The sequence below is a fragment of the Sprattus sprattus genome, assembly GCF_963457725.1.
Source record: "Sprattus sprattus genome assembly, chromosome: 5".
NCBI lineage: Eukaryota > Metazoa > Chordata > Actinopteri > Clupeiformes > Clupeidae > Sprattus > Sprattus sprattus.
The window spans coordinates 5584516-5602015 of NC_137924.1; the positions used below are offsets into that span (position 1 = coordinate 5584516).

The following is a 17500-nucleotide window of genomic DNA, read 5'->3' on the forward strand; positions in this document are numbered from 1 at the left end:
TTTGTGATTGGTTGATGTAAGCAGCTGACGAAGAGATGAACCAATGAGAGGAGGACCTGTGTTGATTGACGACTGAGAGGTCCACTGCGATGCTTTGTGGGTGGGACTTCCACCTCTTGCGTAACCTATGCTGTATTTAAATCCTAACTACTGTAACCGCTAAGTGTTTATTAATGGACTGACATTTTTGAAACGGCTCCTCCTTGCACCAAACAACCTCTTTCATCAGAGATCATGACTCAGCTCCTGGAGTATGGACACTTCTGCATTCACTGGTCTAATCTTTCATCAGAGATCATGACTCAGCTCCTGGAGTATGGACACTTCTGCATTCACTGGTCTAATCTTTCATCAGAGATCATGACTCAGCTCCTGGAGTATGGACACTTCTGCATTCACTGGTCCAAGCATGCATCTCATGAGCAGACACAAGGAGACTATTACAGCCAATAATAGTGCAGAGAAATACTTCTTGTTGCTATGGCTCCCTGTGTCTTCCCACATTATGTCTTCATGTGTTATCCTCCATTGTGTTCTTAAATGAAACACCCCGCAGATGACATGTTGTTTGACCTCAGCCTTCATGTCTGGTCACCACTGAACAGCGAACAGAGTCAATGCGCTCTCTGTGTGAGAGGATCCCTCAGGTAGAGTGCTGAGAGCAGTTACCATGATCTCACCATGATCTCACCATGATCTCACCATGATGTCACCATGATGTTACCATGAGCTCACCATGATCTCACCATGATGTCACCATGATCTCACCATGAGCTCACCATGGTCTCACCATGATGTCACCATGAGCTCACCATAATTTCACCATGATCTCACCATGAGCTCAGGTAGAGCACTGAGAGCAGACCATGATCTCACTATAATCTCACTATGATCTCACCATGATGTCACCATGATGTCACCATGAGCTCACCATGCTGTCATCATGATGTCCCCATGAGCTTACCATAAGTCACCATGATCTCACCATGATGTCACCATGATCTCACCATGAACTCACCATGAGCTCACGCTCTCTTGCTCAGCGTCCTCATGCCTTAAGCCATCTTCACGCTTCACGCTGTATCTTTAAGGAACATGCACGCTTCTTCTAGCCAGAAAAGGCGTGTGCCCAGAGAGTCACGTGGAGATGTCCACAAAGATGTCCTTTTCTCTTCTCCTAAGCATTTCTGAAAGAGTGGTCCAACCTAGCCTTGTGTTCTACGGCGATTTCATTGGATTATTACTCAGATGGACCATGATTGACAGTCTGAGGGGCTAATGATGGCAAGAAAGAGCAATGCTACAGCCAATGGACGGATGGGCCAGTGAAGGCGGGCTCAAGACACATTACACACATAAGATGACACACACATGCGCAAACACACGTGCACACACACACACACACACACGCACACACACACACACACACACACACACACACACACACACACACACACACACACACACACACACACACACACACACACACACACACACACACACACACACACACATACACACATACACACACACAAACAGACTGCAGGTTTGTAACCATGTCCCGATATGGAACACTTTTGGTGCTTGACATTTCGAGACTGCTCTTTGTGAGTTGTGAGAACGAAAGAGCTGGCATCCATGACTACAGGACTGAAGAAAAGCTGGCATCCATGACTACAAGACTGAAGAAGAGCTGGCATCCATGACTACAGGACTGAAGAAGAGCTGGACTGTTAGGAGAGCTGCTTAGGAAGGCCTTCAGCTTAACTCTTTAAAAAAACTCTTTCATCCTTTCCTCATGTGATGTACAGGACCTTATAAGGGTCCCACTGCAACCCTGGGTGTCCCTGGGACCGCTTGGTGATTACACACTGCTACAACTATCTCACTTAGCCTGTGGACAGTATGCAAAAGGATTGGACACACTTGTGGACCTCGTATGGATATATGTGGATGAATTAGGATCTTGGGTTATGTTATCATAATGAAAACGCCATGTATGACTGAAACTCTTATTCTTCAGTCTTTTTATGTTTTTTTTTTTCTTACTTTGTATTTTTTTGTTAAACAAGCGCTTGTGGTTTGATGCCTCTGTTACGGAAGGATGTGTAAAATGAGTTGTGTCTAAAGTAAGATTGTGTTTGTGTGTGTGTGTGTGTGTGTGCGTGTGTGTGTGTGTGTGTGTGTTTGTGTGATGGTCTGAGGGAGGGCTTGGGTATTTATTCACTGTCAGTGTTGTTATGAGGAGGCTATGTGTCTGAGAGGGACACACAGCACGTGAGGTCAAACACTGATGATGAAGATGATGATGATGATGATGATGGTGCCAATAGTGATGATAAAACTGATGATGATGATGATGATGATAATAAGTGATGATATAGATGGTTGATAGGATGAAGTGAAGTAAATGTAACAATGAAACAGCTGATGGTCATGATGATGATGATGCTATTGATGAGGATGAGGAGGAGGAGGAGGATGACGATGGAGGTGGTGGCAGCAGCTGTACTGTCCGCCATTGATTCTGATTGGCTGCCGGCAGCCTCATCAGAAAACCATGTAAGGTTGCTTTGGAAGTGGTGCAAAAAAAGAGAGAGAAAGATGAGAAAAAAAGAAAAAAAAAACATTTCTTGCTTGTTATGTTTGAAAAAAATCACTATTTGATTTTTTGTAACTGGATTTACAAAATGCCCTAATAAATTATTGTATTTCATAATATGCGTGATTTTGTTTATTTTCACATTATTTCTCCCTATCCTTACGTTTCTGTGTGTTTTGCTTTTAATGTCAATAAATATAAGAGCGTACATTTGACCAGAAAAGCACTGTTATGGCAGCGTTGGCCACAGTAAGTCTAACGAGAGCAGACATTGGCTGATGTCTGATGTGGGTGGGTTTGAGGGCGAACAACACGCTGGATTTGCAGAGTTGAGATTTAGTTGTTGTGCGACCTACTTCCACGAAACAGTGGTAAACTGATTAAGACCTGCAAGTTGTGAAGTTACTGACTGTAAAAATGGTGGATTACCGGAGTTATGTTGTTTTCGTTCTCCTTTTTGTTGTTAACGTAACCATGATGTTCGCCCAGAACACTGACTCCGTATCAAGTAAGTACTTCCAGATAAGTTAGCTATAACTGTAAGCTAACGTTAGCTGGACATTTAATTGTTAGCTTGAAAGCTAACTGGCTAAATCGCTATTTTCACTTCGCCATTAAACATTTCATGAGTGTTACTAGGTTTTGTATATTAATCTCCGTTGCCAGTACTTGGTGGGGTGTAGTGAGCTCTTCTTAACAGTAAGTTACTGCAGAAGTAAAAACTGGCCATTGTTTGTGGTAATTGGATAAATCAACATACCTGGTTATAGCTAACTGTAACATCAGATAAACTTGTGACAGTTAAATTGCATACATTAGTAAGAGGCTTAACCTACCTAGTAAGAGGCTTAATCAACCTTTGCTTTGGTAAAACGTACATCCACTTAACTTACCTGATTTCCTACATCTTAAAAAAATAAACGTTTCAAACTAGAGCTTAATTTGTTATACGTGTTCTTATGTTATTCGAGTGGGTTAAGTTGGTATAAACTTTAGTTTGTACGACATTTGTAATCCATAACTTGTTTGTTGTTGATAGATTACTTTGACGTAGTTACTCTGTCTTTGTGAGTAAGTACTATGTATTCTTTCTATCTTTTGTTAGTTACCGAGTACTGTTCCCGAGTGGCGGTGTGAAGGAGATTTTCTCCCCCCCCTCTTTTCCCACCCAGTTTTACAACATCATGAGTAGTCATGAGTTAGCGGTCATGTTGTCATCACTTGATCAGGCTTTTAACTCCCGTGACCATCCCTGGATTGTTTCTGCTTCAGGCTGCTTCAGTCAGCGTATGATACGGCTAAGAGTTTATAGTTTGCAGTATGCTTGGAAGGGCTGGAATGAAATACTGGCGATAACAGTGTTTGATGTCAAATATTGAACAGATTATGAGGTAGATGGTGGTGTCCCCTACTGAGCTTGCATATCCAGACCTCTAATTTACATTCTACTTCATTCCGGCTCAGACCTGCTTTTGGGATATTTTACCTAAAAACATTGGCAAGAATTTAGGTGACTGTAAACAACCACAATGCCTTACACCGCTTCTCTGCCAACACTGGTTTACCACCCCGTTGGTTTACACATCAACAAAGGTTATTTTTAGGAGACTCTTGTGTTATCATTGACCCTAGCACCATTCTAGTGCCCAGATATTTCAATAATAATGGAGAAATGGATCATGGAGCACCTCTAGCTACTATGGCCATACTAGTCTATGTGCCCATTGTACTGTACTGTGTCTTTGGAGATGAACTAAGTCATTAAGCACAGTGCTAACAGGCTCACTCTCTGTAGGTAGTATAGCGGTGCTAGTCATTGCTCACACAATAACCCAGTGCTTCTCGTGTTTCTTTCTCGCCACAGCTTGTGCCTCGAAAACCAACACAAGTTGCGAAGAGTGCCTGAAGAATGTGACGGTAAGAGGATTAGTGTTACACACACAGCGTCACGTCGCACAGCACGTACAGACGGGGAACTAAGACTACCAGGCGCTGTGAGAGGCTGTCTTAGTTCCTGTAATATTCCTCTCTGTATGAAGTTACCATGGCAACCAACCAACCGTAAAGCACACACACACACACACACACACACACACACACACACACACACACACACACACACACACACACACACACACACACACACACACACACACACACACACACACACACACACACACACAGACAGCCCACGGTCCAAATATTTCACAATCTGTGCACAGAGTTTACCTGACCTGTCTGGTCTTGTGTGAATTTTTTACAGACTTATTGTTTGTGACACTACGTTTTGGCACTAAAAGGTGTGCTTGCAGACACCTAGATGCTTTTATCTACTTCACAGATCATGATTTGTGAATGGTGTCATTTATTATTGCTTTGTGGTCTGTGTAGTTTTTCTGTCTGTTCTGGTATTGATTGATTTTATTGAGTGATTGTATTGTCTGATTGATTTTATCACTCTACTTTGTATGTATTGCTACTTTAAATTTGCCATGAAGTGTGTGTTTGTGTGTTTTGGTTTGTTTGGGCATGTAGTAATGGAAGTGTAATGATCTGTGTGTTGTAGTGTTTGTGGTGTGAGAGCAGTGGAGGCTGTGTAGAGTACCCCGTGAGGAAGATCCTGCCTCCCAACAGCCTGTGCCCCCTTCCTCAGGCCAGATGGGGAGTCTGCTGGGGTAAGAGTGGTACTATAACAGAGTAGAATGTGTTTGTGATGATGTAGAATGTTACTGTAGTGGAATAGACTGTTTCTATGGTGATGTAGAATGTTACTGTAGTGGAATAGACTTTCTTTAATGCAGAATGTTACCGTAGTGGAATAGACTGTTTCTATGGTGATGTAGAATGTTAGTGTAGTAGTGGAATAGACTGTTTCTATGGTGATGTAGCATGTTACTGTAGTGGAGTAGATCGTTTCTATGATAATGCAGAATGTTAGGGGTATAAAATACTTTTGTTATGATGATGTAGAAGGTCAAATATGCTGTCTGATGTGTGTGTGTGTGCGTGTGCGTGTCTTTCTGCTGATTCCATAGTGAACTTCCAGGCCCTGATCATTACCATGTCTGTGGTGGGAGGGGTCATCCTCATCAGTCTGTGTGTCTGCTTCTATCGCTGCTGCTGCTCATGTGGGAACTCCAAGTAAGTTTCCAACATGCTGCATTCCGATTGGTTATTTTATTGTTGTGGCACTATATAAATAAAATTGAATTGATTGGTAAAAGTCTATTAAAAGTAGTGCGGTTTGCATTTTTTTCTTTCACAACAATACAAATATCTGTATGAAATTGTTATTAAGCTATTTCCGTGTAGCTATTATTCTACCACACTGGTCTCTTTCCCTCTTCTCTTAAGGACTGACAGTAGTTAGAAAGAGTGGGTGAACTGGTATTAACACACTGGTGTTTAATTTCTCTCTCTATATCTCTCTCTCTCTCTCTCTCTCCCTCTCTCTCTCTCTCTCTCTCTCTCTCTCTCTCTTTCTCTCTCCCTCTTCCCCCAGGAGAGACGGTAAGCTGGAAGAGAGGATGGAGCATCAGGCTGACATGAGGAAAATGAAACACGAGGAGAGGTGAGAAATATTCAAAGAGCATTCTAGAACTCTTTTTAAATTTGAACCACCCATTCAAATTTGGTTAACCATAATTGACACCATCACACAATCCTGGTGTACGGTGCAGGCATGTGGGGTCCAGCATTACTGCGGTCAAACAGAGTATTGTCAAACCAGACTGCTCATCCATAGACGTGGATCACATAAGGCATGCATGGCTGAGATAGGGCCTTCCCCCATGTCCCATGCCATCACCAAACAAAATGGAATCAAATTCTGGATACATTTAAAACAATTAGAGAGAGGGATAAGTTCATCTTGTGCTGATTGGCTGTGTGGAAGTTTGTCTTGTGCTGATTGGCTGTGTTGCAATGTTCCAGGAAAGCAGAGATGCGGAACAGACACGATGACATCAGGAAGAAGTACGGTAAGTCCTGTGGGTCAGTTAGTCCCACCCAGAAATGAGTTATCAGGAGTGTGTGTGTTTTTTCTCCATACAAGGTAGTGTAGATAAATGGAGTACTGATAGCCTTCAGTATCCTATATAAAATATAGATGGTTTTCACTTTGAACCATGGTTTTAGTGTACTTTCTCATGACACTTTTCATCCAATGGCTTTCTTTGCTGTGCAGGTCTGATGAAGGACGATGCTTACACCAGATTTGAAAACAACTGAGAGACCCAGTGAAGAGACAGTCCCTGATTCTAGAACACCCTCACTCTGTGCAAAGAGGTTCTGCTTCTAGAACTCGTTTTCAATTCTTTTACTTCTTCCAGAACGTTCCTCCTGAACCACCATTGTTACTGAGGTGGTCTAGCTTGAACTGACGCAGCTTTTTCATTCCCCTTCCCTTCTCTGCGCTGTATTCATCCCCTCGTTCCTGTCCTCCTCAGCTGTCTTCCTATTTTCACCCTTCCTGTTCATTCTCTGGTTTTATTCCAAGTGGGGGGTTGGGTTGGGTGGGGACGGCTGAAACAAATAGCTTGTGTTGGGTCTGTGGTTGATTACACTGTATGTGATTGTCCTGTCCTGTCCTTCAGTGCTAGCTGTGCCAAATTAGAGGGGAGGCACTGTGTAGCACCTGCCTCTGGTAGCTAAAAGAGAGATCTATTTTGTACTGCTTTGTTTTGTTCTGTAGGCCAAGTAGTTTAAAGCCTGTAAGTCTTTCATTTTTAAATGAGTGTTTCAGGACCAAGGGTTAACGCTGTTAAGCAGATGTGCTCTTAATCATTTGTCTTACGTCTGACTTACTATTTCTAAAGAAACGTGAAACTAAGTATTGAGAGACGCCGTGTGTTGTGAAATGAGGTCCGCTGCAGTTCAACAGAATCTCCAGTCATTTCAGCAGTGACTTCCTGACACTGGTAGACCCCCTCAAAAGGATGAGAAAATGTCTGACTAAGTTTCAACACTCCACCAAACCTCCAAAGAAAAAGACCAACGTCGTTGTTTCCTGGACACACAGAAAGTCCATCTTTTAGAGCTTCCATGCTCTCCAGCATAGGCAGTTGAGAGGGTTCAGAGGTCGGATTTCCTTCAGAAATTACCCTATTTTTGACATCATCAGTCTCCATGGCAACCCTCCACACATTGCGTTTCACTCAGACAAGAACATTTCAGGTACAAAGTATTGTTTTGTATGTTCTAGCTATGGGGGCTGAGAAATGAACAGGACTTTCAAATGGTCTCTGTTTTAGTAAAGGTTGGCTATTGTGTCACAATTTCATATATCCAAAGAAGCTCTAAGTGGTATCTGTTTGTTATATAAATGTAGCCTATGACTATGTCGTGTGAATCTTATACCGGTGCCTAAAAATCATATTGTTTACTGTCTGTTGTCATGTGAAAAACAATCTGATTTGTTCGTTTAACTTTTGAATCATTAGCTTTTATTAAAGCTCATATGCTAGACATTCTACAGTGCTTGTTGTGTTTGTCCACATTTCTGTCTCTCATGGTTTCTGAACTTTTAAAACGTTTTGAGGAGTTAGGAGGATTCAGTTTTTTCTTTGTGGTACATTATGCTTGCATTTGCAAAAGGGAACTTTAACTGTAAGCGACTCATGAAGTCTGTTTGCCTCCTTCCACTTCTGTTTACATGTTACAACACTGCCCTCTAGCCGAGAATTGAGGAACTGTAAGAAGTTCCTATAGCAAATATTCCGGTGGAACAGATTATATGTCCTAGGCTAGGGGAACACAATAGTGTACCCTTTTTTTTGTAAACCTCTAACAAATGAATAATGCCTCATACACGCACACACACACATACTCAGTCTCGAGGGGATCAATTGGCTTGATCCCAATAGTTAAAGGAGATCATGTTGGGAGGTTTTTGGAAAAGATGAACAGCAAAGAATGAAAGAGAGAAGTGCTAAACTCCAAAAACTTTGAAACACAAGTATAGTCAATATTACACTTTGAAACACTAGTATAGTCAATATTACACTTTGAAACACTAGTATAATCAACATTCCACTTTGAAACACTAGTACAGTCAACATTCCAGGTGAACATGCACATAATGGCAAACAGTGTTTACATGTTCACCAAATATGTAAGCTACACTAGGTCAAATCAGGTACAATTAAAAACAGATAAAGTAAAATAAGACCAGTGTAGTCAGAAGGATGATCTGTTCATAGATAGAAGGTCATTTGAGTACCCGACATAAACTGTAAAACATGTTTTGGGGTCTTCATTAAATAGGCAGCATTTGTGTCTTTTTAAATACAAATAAAAACATCCTATGTATCAATGTCAGGTATGTATTTGAATGTAAGTTCAAAAGGTAGGCTATAAAAAAAAATAAACTCATTTGTAAGTGTAGTGCCTATGCATTCACTCACACACAACAAAAAGCACTTGGTGTATCTTGGGAGAATTGGATTCCACCTGGCAGACTTCAGTGTTTGTCGGACAGATCACTACCTTTCCGCCCTGTTTCTTTCCATATATGGATATTATCTTCGGGGATGTACGGAAGTGAACGAATCTACTCGTCAGAACGGTTTCAAGGTTTGAACGTTTGAACCTTTGCCGCGTACTTGCTGGACATGCGCGTTCACGACTCTGAAAATAGCACACGTGATCTACAAAAGACCAATCACTAACACAGCGTTTGCGCGTTCTTGTTAAAAGCAGAGAAGACCATAAGAAGGGGAAACGCGCTATTTCATTTCTTTACTTTCATCCAATTTCAAGAAAAGGCACAATGTCAGACGATAAAGGAAAGGTAAGGCGTAAAGTTTGTGCGCTGAAATGTATGATTTGAAGTCACTGAAACACAAGGTCCTACTATAATGATCAGATTCCGCATTTGAGCGGGCAGAGTGAAAGAAAACAAAGCATAGGTTGTATGAATTGCGGCTTTTGGGCATAGCGCCAGTTCAGGTTATTTAAAACAATGTATTTGCTTTGAGCTGTGTGATTGCTGTCCACTGCCGCCATACAAGAGAAGGGTCGATAACAAACTTGCATCGTGCTTTCTGTGCTCAGTTTCATTTTCAAACACACTAGTTCTCGTTTTGCGGCTTTCGCGTAGTGGCTAGCTAGCATAGCATAGTCTGCTAATGTTATATCCCGCCGGCATGGCGAAAATGCCGCAAGTAGAGCGCAACAATCCACCATGATGAAAGATGCTAGCTGGTAGCGACCATCGGAGGTTGTGTCGAAACGGTGGCATCTACTCCAGTCTTCTTTGTAACTCCTTTCCCATTTCTGTGTTCCTTGGTTGTTTACTAAGCTTGGGTCTGCTGCACGAGTTAGTTTAAACAAACATGTCGGATTGGAGGTGTAATGTTGCCTGGCTGGCTAATCTTAGTTAGCTAGCTACCTCTCCTAGGACAAATCATACAGATAATGTCATAGGTAAGGTTAACTTTTGTCTATCTGATGCAGTGTCTACGGCCCCGAAGTTAACATACTAACGTGTGCTCTAAAGTCAGCAGAGCCTTTAAATACATTATTCGTTACAGTAAAAGGAACTGGCCATCCTGAAAGTGATTCAAGGTGCGTTTTGCGGTGTGACTCTTAGATGCGTTGTAGACGGGAAAAATCCTAACAGTAATTTCAGTTGTTTAAGTCATGCTGCTGCTACAGCTAACGCCACCTTTTTTGAATTACTGTTCTGCTTCCTTCTCATCTGGCAAACACTTGAACATCATCACTCTTGTCAAGTCATAAGATTGCAACACAACATTTCCCCAGTATGGATTTATTTTCTTAATGCATGATCTCTCATAACTGTTGTGTGTTTGTTTTTTGTTTTTTTTCAATCAGGAGGGGGTCAAGACGGAAAATGAGCATATCAACCTTAAAGTTGCCGGCCAGGATGGATCCGTCGTACAATTCAAGATCAAGAGACATACGCCTCTGAGCAAGCTGATGAAGGCCTACTGTGAGAGACAGGTGAGGTTTTGCAATCAAAGAGTCAAAGTCAAAAAGTAAAAGTGTGTTTATTATTGCATGTACCAAATTGCTTCAGCACAGCAAAATTCTTACGACTTGGCAAGCATCATTCATCTACGCAGTAGACGACATACATATAACATATACCAAAAAAATAACATAAAACTGAAAAAAGAAGGGCTAGCAGCAGTTTAAAGTGTGAATTGAGGCATGTTAAGAATAAGTTAAAAAGTTTTTAAAATTGCGCAAATATATCTAGGAAGTGAATTGTATGAGTGGCGGAGCAGGGAGTAGGTGGAGGTGGCGACTGTTCAGTGGGTCAGAGTTTCTGATTCAATGACAAACGCCCACCACCACGACCACCACAGTCATAACAAACCGTGTTGTTTGCCATGCAAGAACAGAGTCCTGTGTGGGTTTACCGCAACGCAACTCGCCTCTACCTGAGAACCGCTCACAAGCGTAATGTTATCATTGGTAGCTGGGTTAGTAATGTCCGTTGCCTGTGGGGATGTTTGGGTGAGAGTGGTGGTAGTTAACCGTTGCCTGGGGGATGCGTGTGTAGGCGAGAGGGGTGGTAGTTAACTGTTGCCTGTGTTGGTGAGAGGGGTGGTAGTTAACTGTTGCCTGCGGGTGAGAATGGTGGTAGTTAACCGTTGCCTGTGTAGGTGAGAGGGGTGGTAGTAAACTGTTGCCTGCAGGTGAGAATGGTGGTAGTAAACTGTTGCCTGTTGGTATGTGTGGGTGAGAGTGGAGGTAGTAAAGCGATGTCTGTGGGGATGTGTGTGTGTGTATGTGTGTGAGAGTGTGTGTGAGAGTGGTTGTAGTAAACTGTTGCCTGTGGTCGTTCTGTTCCATCCAGGGCCTCTCCCTTCGACAGATCCGATTCAGGTTCGACGGACAGCCCATCAATGAGACGGACACACCTGCACAGGTGAGTTCAAAGCATGCACACTCCAGATCTTGTCCCTGGTGTCGCCCACGGCAACCCAGGCGAACGGGGCCCCAGAGAACGGACCAGACGAGAACCACTCATGAGTTGAGCAAACTAAAAAAGATTTGTTAGTTTGAGAACTAACTGCAGAGGTGCCAGTCAGCTGAGCCACAGGCTAAAGGCAAGGTCAGGGATAATGTATAGGCCATCGGTCGGTATGTAAGGGATAATGTATAAATCTGCCGGTCGGTATGTAAGGGATAATGTATAGGCCTCCGGTCGGTATGTAAGGGATAATGTATAGACCTCTGGGCGGTATGTAGGGGATAATGTATGAATCTGCCGGTTGGTATGTAAGGGATAATGTATGTGTGAAGGACCGGACGGTCACCCTACGTTATTTTTGGGATGTGGTGACTAGACTGGGTGAAGCGGTTGGGGAAAAAACACTGCACAGGAGATGGTGGCTTTTGTATACAAAAATATACATCTCTATTTATTAACAAGAGGAAATATATTCCCCAACATATGTGCCGGTATGCAAGGGATAATGTATAGTCCACAGGTTGGTATGTAGGGGATAATGTATGAATCTGCCGGTCGGTATGCAAGGGATAATGTATAGTCCGCCGGTCGGTATTGGAAAATATTCAACAGTAGGTATCATCTGCTTCAGGCTAGTGTGTGCCAGAGATTTGTAAATAAGTTTGTCTGTCTGTATGTCTGTCTGTCTCTCGCTCCCTATGTCTGTCTGTCTGTCTCTCTCTGTCTCTCTATCTATCTGTCTGTCTCTCTCTCCCCCACTTGGCCCAATTGGGCTTAATTCCTACTACTGTTCTGATGCTGTAATGTTGGCCAGGTCCAGTTGTGCCTAATACTGTTCTGATGCTGTAATGTTGGCCAGGTCCAGTTGTGCCTCATACTGTTCTGATGCTGTAATGATGGCCAGGTCCAGTTGTGCCTCATACTGTTCTAATGCTGTAATGTTGACATGGTCCAGTCTGAACGGACTCCTAGCCACAGTGATTGGTGTTCTAACCTGGCCACCGATTACATGGCGTGACCAAGAACATTATTGCTCATTCAATTAGCCCCAGAAAATGGTGTGTACATCACCCTGTCACACTTTGTTTTGCCTTCATGACCAAAAGACTGTGCACTGATGTAGCGACTGTCTTCACTTAACTTAATCCTCTGCAGGGTAGGTGTTGGATGTTTCCCATGCTTAATGTGTGTGTGTGTGTGTGGTCTGTGTGTTTACAGCTGGACATGGAGGATGAGGACACAATCGACGTCTTTCAGCAGCAGACAGGAGGAAACTGTTAAAGGACAACCCCCCCCACCCACCCCTTCCCTCCCCTTGGACCCTCTTCCCCCAACAGCCACCTCCCCCTGGCTGTCCTGCTCTCCTCTCCTCCCCCCCCCCCCCCCCCAACGCAGCAACCTCCTCTCCCTGCCTGCCGTCAGGAGCTTCCTCCGCTCAGGCTGGGGAACAGTGATGAGAGGCCGGCGCTTGTGTTTGAGTCCTCTCTCCAAGTTGATGAATGGCCTATTATTATAATTATTATTGTTATTGTATATTTTTACTGTTTTTTTTTTTTTTTTTTGGTAGTCATCTGACAGTTAATGGAATTTTGGAGGGGGGTGGGGTTGGGGGGGTTGTTGGAGATTCTGGAAGTAAGGACGTGTTTTTAAAACGTAATCATAGAGCACCCACCAGCGCACTCATTGCTCCACTCCACTGTGCCATGCTCACTCACACACACACACACTCACACACACACACACACACACACTCTCGCCTGTCTGTCTTTTGACACGACTGCAGGTGAGATGATGGTGATGCCTGATCACGTGACCTCAGTCGAATACCCAAAACAGCCCGTGAGACCAACAGAAAAATTATTTTACTTTTAATTTGTGTTCCCCTTTCTTCTTCTTCTCTCTGTCTTATTTTGTAAGCAGCAGGCCCCTCCTGTCTGTGTCTGCTCCTTAGCATCACAGAGTTTTAATCTTTACGTTTCCATATCCTCCGTCCGGACACAAAGGCTGCAATTTGTAGTTCTATTTGTTATCCTGCTTCCCTGTGCAGATGCACACATAATTGGTAGTTAAATGGTCCAACAGTTGCGGTTTGTTTGTGCCAGGTCAGAGGCGCTCAATGTTTTCCATATTTCTCAGTGAATGTCTCGCTCTCTCGCTCTCTCTCTCTCTCTTTGGTGGATTTCTGTTCTTTCCTGATCTTAATACCTGAGAAGGGGGAGGGGGGGGGGAGTCAGTCAAGGCAACTTTTTGCTGTATCAATTCTCAGCTGATTTTTCAGTTTGTCTTTTACTACTGTATACAATAAATATAGTTTGGTACTCAGGCTGAGTCTTGCGTGTCTTTTACTACTGTATACAATAATTAGAGTCTGGTAACCTGTCTGTCTGTCTGTCTTCCGGGCATTTAAAGGCTCATCTGCCGCTGGGTATTGTGTTTGGTGTTAGCATGAGTGCATCACCATACATAGGTTAGATTCGTCTCTGGACACTTGCTACTAATCTCACCTCTGATTGGTCACTAGTGGCAAGTGTCCAATCACACCTCTTCCCCACGGGTATGCAGCCATGACTTACTGAAGATGAAGTAGGCCAAGTACCGATAGCAGGCTGCTACACCCACACAAAGCCTAGGGGCCAAGGCCCACAGCTGGCTGCTACACCCACGCAAAGCCTAGGGGCCAAGGCCCACAGTTGGCTGCTACACCCACACAAAGCTACGGGCCAAGGACCGATAGCAGGCTATTTCAGGTCCATCTGACGGCTCAGTCTTGTGCTACACCACAACTTCAGATTATCCAAATCCCAATTCCCTGGCCCTGCGACTCACGGAGATGAAATATCCTGATGCACTTATCCTTAAAGGCACAATATGCAACAATTATGCTTCAGGATTAGGGTTAGGATAAGCAGTTTAACCTTAAAATAACAGCTTAAAAAAAATTGGGGCGCTACAATGACTTTTAATATGGAGAATTGCGTCCGTGCCAATGGCATAGCAGGGGCGATAGGCATATAACTGCCTTCTGTAGTTTTGCCTGCCGATGCCCGCCGACCTGACTTTGATTACCTTCTGCCGATCTAGTAAGTAGCTTATTTGCCGTCTTGCTTAGTCTTGTGTTGCACATGATTGATGTTTGACTGTGTAAGGACAGTCGTTGAGTAATTAGTTTGTCATAATGTCAAAGTCAGCACATTTCAAGAGATTTCGTTAGTTTTAGCTGCTAGCATACCTTTAGCGAATAGCTATTAATCCTTAATGCATCTTTAAGAACACATCTGCCTCAGGCCATCATGTGTGAGCGAGAGGGTAAATACTAAATGTGTCTGTGCTCCAAGATGCCCTCAGGCCGTCGTGTGAGCACAAGAAGAGAGGGTAAATAGTGTCTGTCCTCCAAATTGCACTTCTGAAGGCCACACAGCAGGAGTAAGTGGGAGGGGGGTGATAACTTTTTTTTCCCCCAAACCTGTAGTTAGCCACTTTTACACTTCCGAACCGTTTCGTACACACGTCTCTACCGAGGGGCATTTGGTCTGCGAAGAGAGATGCCGTATTACTAGCAAAAACACTTTCCTACTGTCAGCAATATGTGATGGGCCTAGCAAATGTAAAAATCCCTAAATTAGCCTAAGCGGCAGAGTCTACACCAGTAACGACTATAAACCCATGTAGTGCTTCGGCGTTACTCCTCTCCCCATGTTATCAAAGGAATGGCAATGTGTGAGTATGACAACCCAGACGCGTTCTCCTGCCCACACATAAGGTTGGTGCTGCTATACGCTGCGTCATAAGGTGACCTAGCTAATAAGTAGCTTTCCTCGTCAGGTCACTAGGCCCCACCCATTATCCACGTTTGATATTTGCCTGAAATTAAAGTTATCTTTTCCCTGCGTGTCTACCACTGTGCCGAGTGCTGCAGAGGAATACAATACGCCGGCGGTAGACTGCGACGAGGTAGGAGTATTTACGCAGATCTAGCCTGTTGCCTGGGTTGTTGCGTAGTCATTTCGAGCGAAGGTGATAGGTTTGTTTACTTCACTATACTTTCATTTTTACAGTGCTCTTCTTCTCCTTACTTGCGCAGCTGTGATAAACGGCGATATTCAAATCATTTTTTTTTTAAATCAAATGTCAAAGCATCCCACCATATTTGTTCTTACCTTGAATTGTAGGAAAGTATTGTGTGGGAGTTTAGTTGCCACATCATGCGTTCACTATTTGTTATTAGCTAAATGGCCTGTATGGCTATGTCTCGCTCTGTCTTGAACACGAAGTTTTTCCTTACCGCATTCTGCGTTTCATATAGGATGCCGATAGTCGCCGTAAAGGTTGAAGTCAAACTTTCGCCAGGTGCAACTGTTACGATCAAAGAGGAGGCTGAAGACATAGCAGATAGGGGTGGACCTGGATTTGTTCAAATCAAGAAGGAAGAGGCAGAGGTCACCGACCTTACTTTTGGTGAGTCATCTGTTGTCATTATCAGCGTCTGTTCGGTCTTTACAAATGTAAGTTATTACAAACAAACATTTGAAATTCTCTGGTCACCTAAACGGAGTGTCCACTTTCAATTCATCACACAGGGGACGGGCTCTTGTTCAACACAGGTGGAGATGGGAATCAGGACCAGCTTCACGAGCTGACCACCACAGACCAGCACGGCGAGCGTTCTCACGTCTGCACTCTGTGTGGGAAGACCTTCACCACAGCCACGTACCTGTCCGTGCACAGCAGAATCCACACCGGAGAGAAGCCCAACCAGTGCCACCTGTGTGGGAAGAGATTCACGGCGTCTCAGGACCTCCTCAAACACAGGAGGACGCACACGGGTGAGAAGCCCTACCAGTGCCCGCTCTGCGCCAGGAGGTTCACGCAGTTCGGCCAGCTCCAGAGGCACAGTGCCACACACGGCGGAGAGCGGCCGCACCTGTGCCCTGACTGTGGGCAGAGCTTCTCCCGGTCGGACAGCCTGGAGAGGCACAGGAGAGTGCACACGGGGGTGAGGCCATACCACTGCACCTGCTGTGGGAAGGCCTTCACCCGGCCACGCAGCCTTAGAACCCATACCAGATCATGTTCTACCCACGCAGCCTTAGAACCCATACCAGATCATGTTCTACCCACGCAGTCTTAGAACACAAGCAGCCTTAGAACGCATACCAGATCATGTACTAACCATGCAGTCTTAGAACACATTCCAGATCATGTACGACTCAGGCAGCCTTAGAACACAAGCAGCCTTAAAACGCATACCATATCATGTTCTACCCACGCAGTCTTAGAACGCATACCATATCATGTTCTAACGACGCAGCCTTAGAACTCATACCAGATCATGTACTAACCACAAAAGCTAAGAACACATACCAGATCATGTTCTAACCATGCAGTCTTAGAACACATTCCAGATCATGTACGACTCAGGCAGCCTTAGAACACAAGCAGCCTTAGAACCCATACCAGATCATGTTCTACCCACAAAAGCTTAGAACACTCAAGAAACTACCTGCAGGCCAGAAGTCTCATACTTAACGGGGCTCAGATTGTCGGGGATTGGTTCTTGTTATTTTTCTGTTGCTTTGGGGAAAGAATGTATGAGAACTGTGGTGTTGGCCTGATTCATTAATTAAGATGAATGCTCTACAATCTGCACGATGGGGGTCCATACCCTGATGGAGACAGAATTCACCTTCTCCGTTAAGACCCAGGCAGAAGTGCAGTGTTACAGTTATTAGAGATCAACAGTACAGAATTCGAAATAATGATTTAAAAATACATGTTGTATATCAGACGACAATATTTGCAACGTTTACCTCAAAAAGTGTCAAAATACAATTCTCTTCATAGTATCATAATAAACTTCAGATTCATGTTATTTGTATTTGTCACAGGATATTTCCCCTACTGCATCACTCATCTTAATGTTTCAGGTTGTAAAAATCTTTTAAAAATAAATTTCT

The 17500-nt window shown here is 43.7% G+C and overlaps 3 protein-coding genes across 3 annotated transcripts in view; all 3 read left to right on the forward strand.

Moving 5' to 3' along the window:
• The window catches only part of myo10l3 (myosin X, like 3), a 93814-nt gene extending 93134 nt beyond the window's left edge, over nucleotides 1–680 (forward strand). Inside the window, exon 35 of the mRNA XM_080839599.1 lies at nucleotides 1–680. This exon is cut by the window's left edge and continues 181 nt beyond it. The gene's annotated coding sequence lies outside the window, so the exon portion shown is untranslated.
• Nucleotides 681–2971: 2291 nt separating this feature from the next.
• On the forward strand, nucleotides 2972–7074 carry pttg1ipb (PTTG1 interacting protein b). The gene is made up of 7 exons (XM_080839946.1): nucleotides 2972–3110; nucleotides 4467–4519; nucleotides 5169–5277; nucleotides 5638–5743; nucleotides 6105–6173; nucleotides 6536–6582; nucleotides 6789–7074. The coding sequence occupies exons 1-7, from the start codon at nucleotides 3020–3022 to the stop codon at nucleotides 6830–6832; spliced, it is 519 nt and encodes a 172-aa protein (XP_080696072.1). The 5' UTR covers nucleotides 2972–3019; the 3' UTR covers nucleotides 6833–7074.
• Nucleotides 7075–9290: 2216 nt separating this feature from the next.
• sumo3b (small ubiquitin like modifier 3b) lies at nucleotides 9291–13750 on the forward strand. Its single transcript, XM_080839306.1, has 4 exons — nucleotides 9291–9392; nucleotides 10439–10567; nucleotides 11430–11501; nucleotides 12765–13750. The coding sequence occupies exons 1-4, from the start codon at nucleotides 9372–9374 to the stop codon at nucleotides 12825–12827; spliced, it is 285 nt and encodes a 94-aa protein (XP_080695432.1). The 5' UTR covers nucleotides 9291–9371; the 3' UTR covers nucleotides 12828–13750.
• Nucleotides 13751–17500: the final 3750 nt, after the last annotated feature.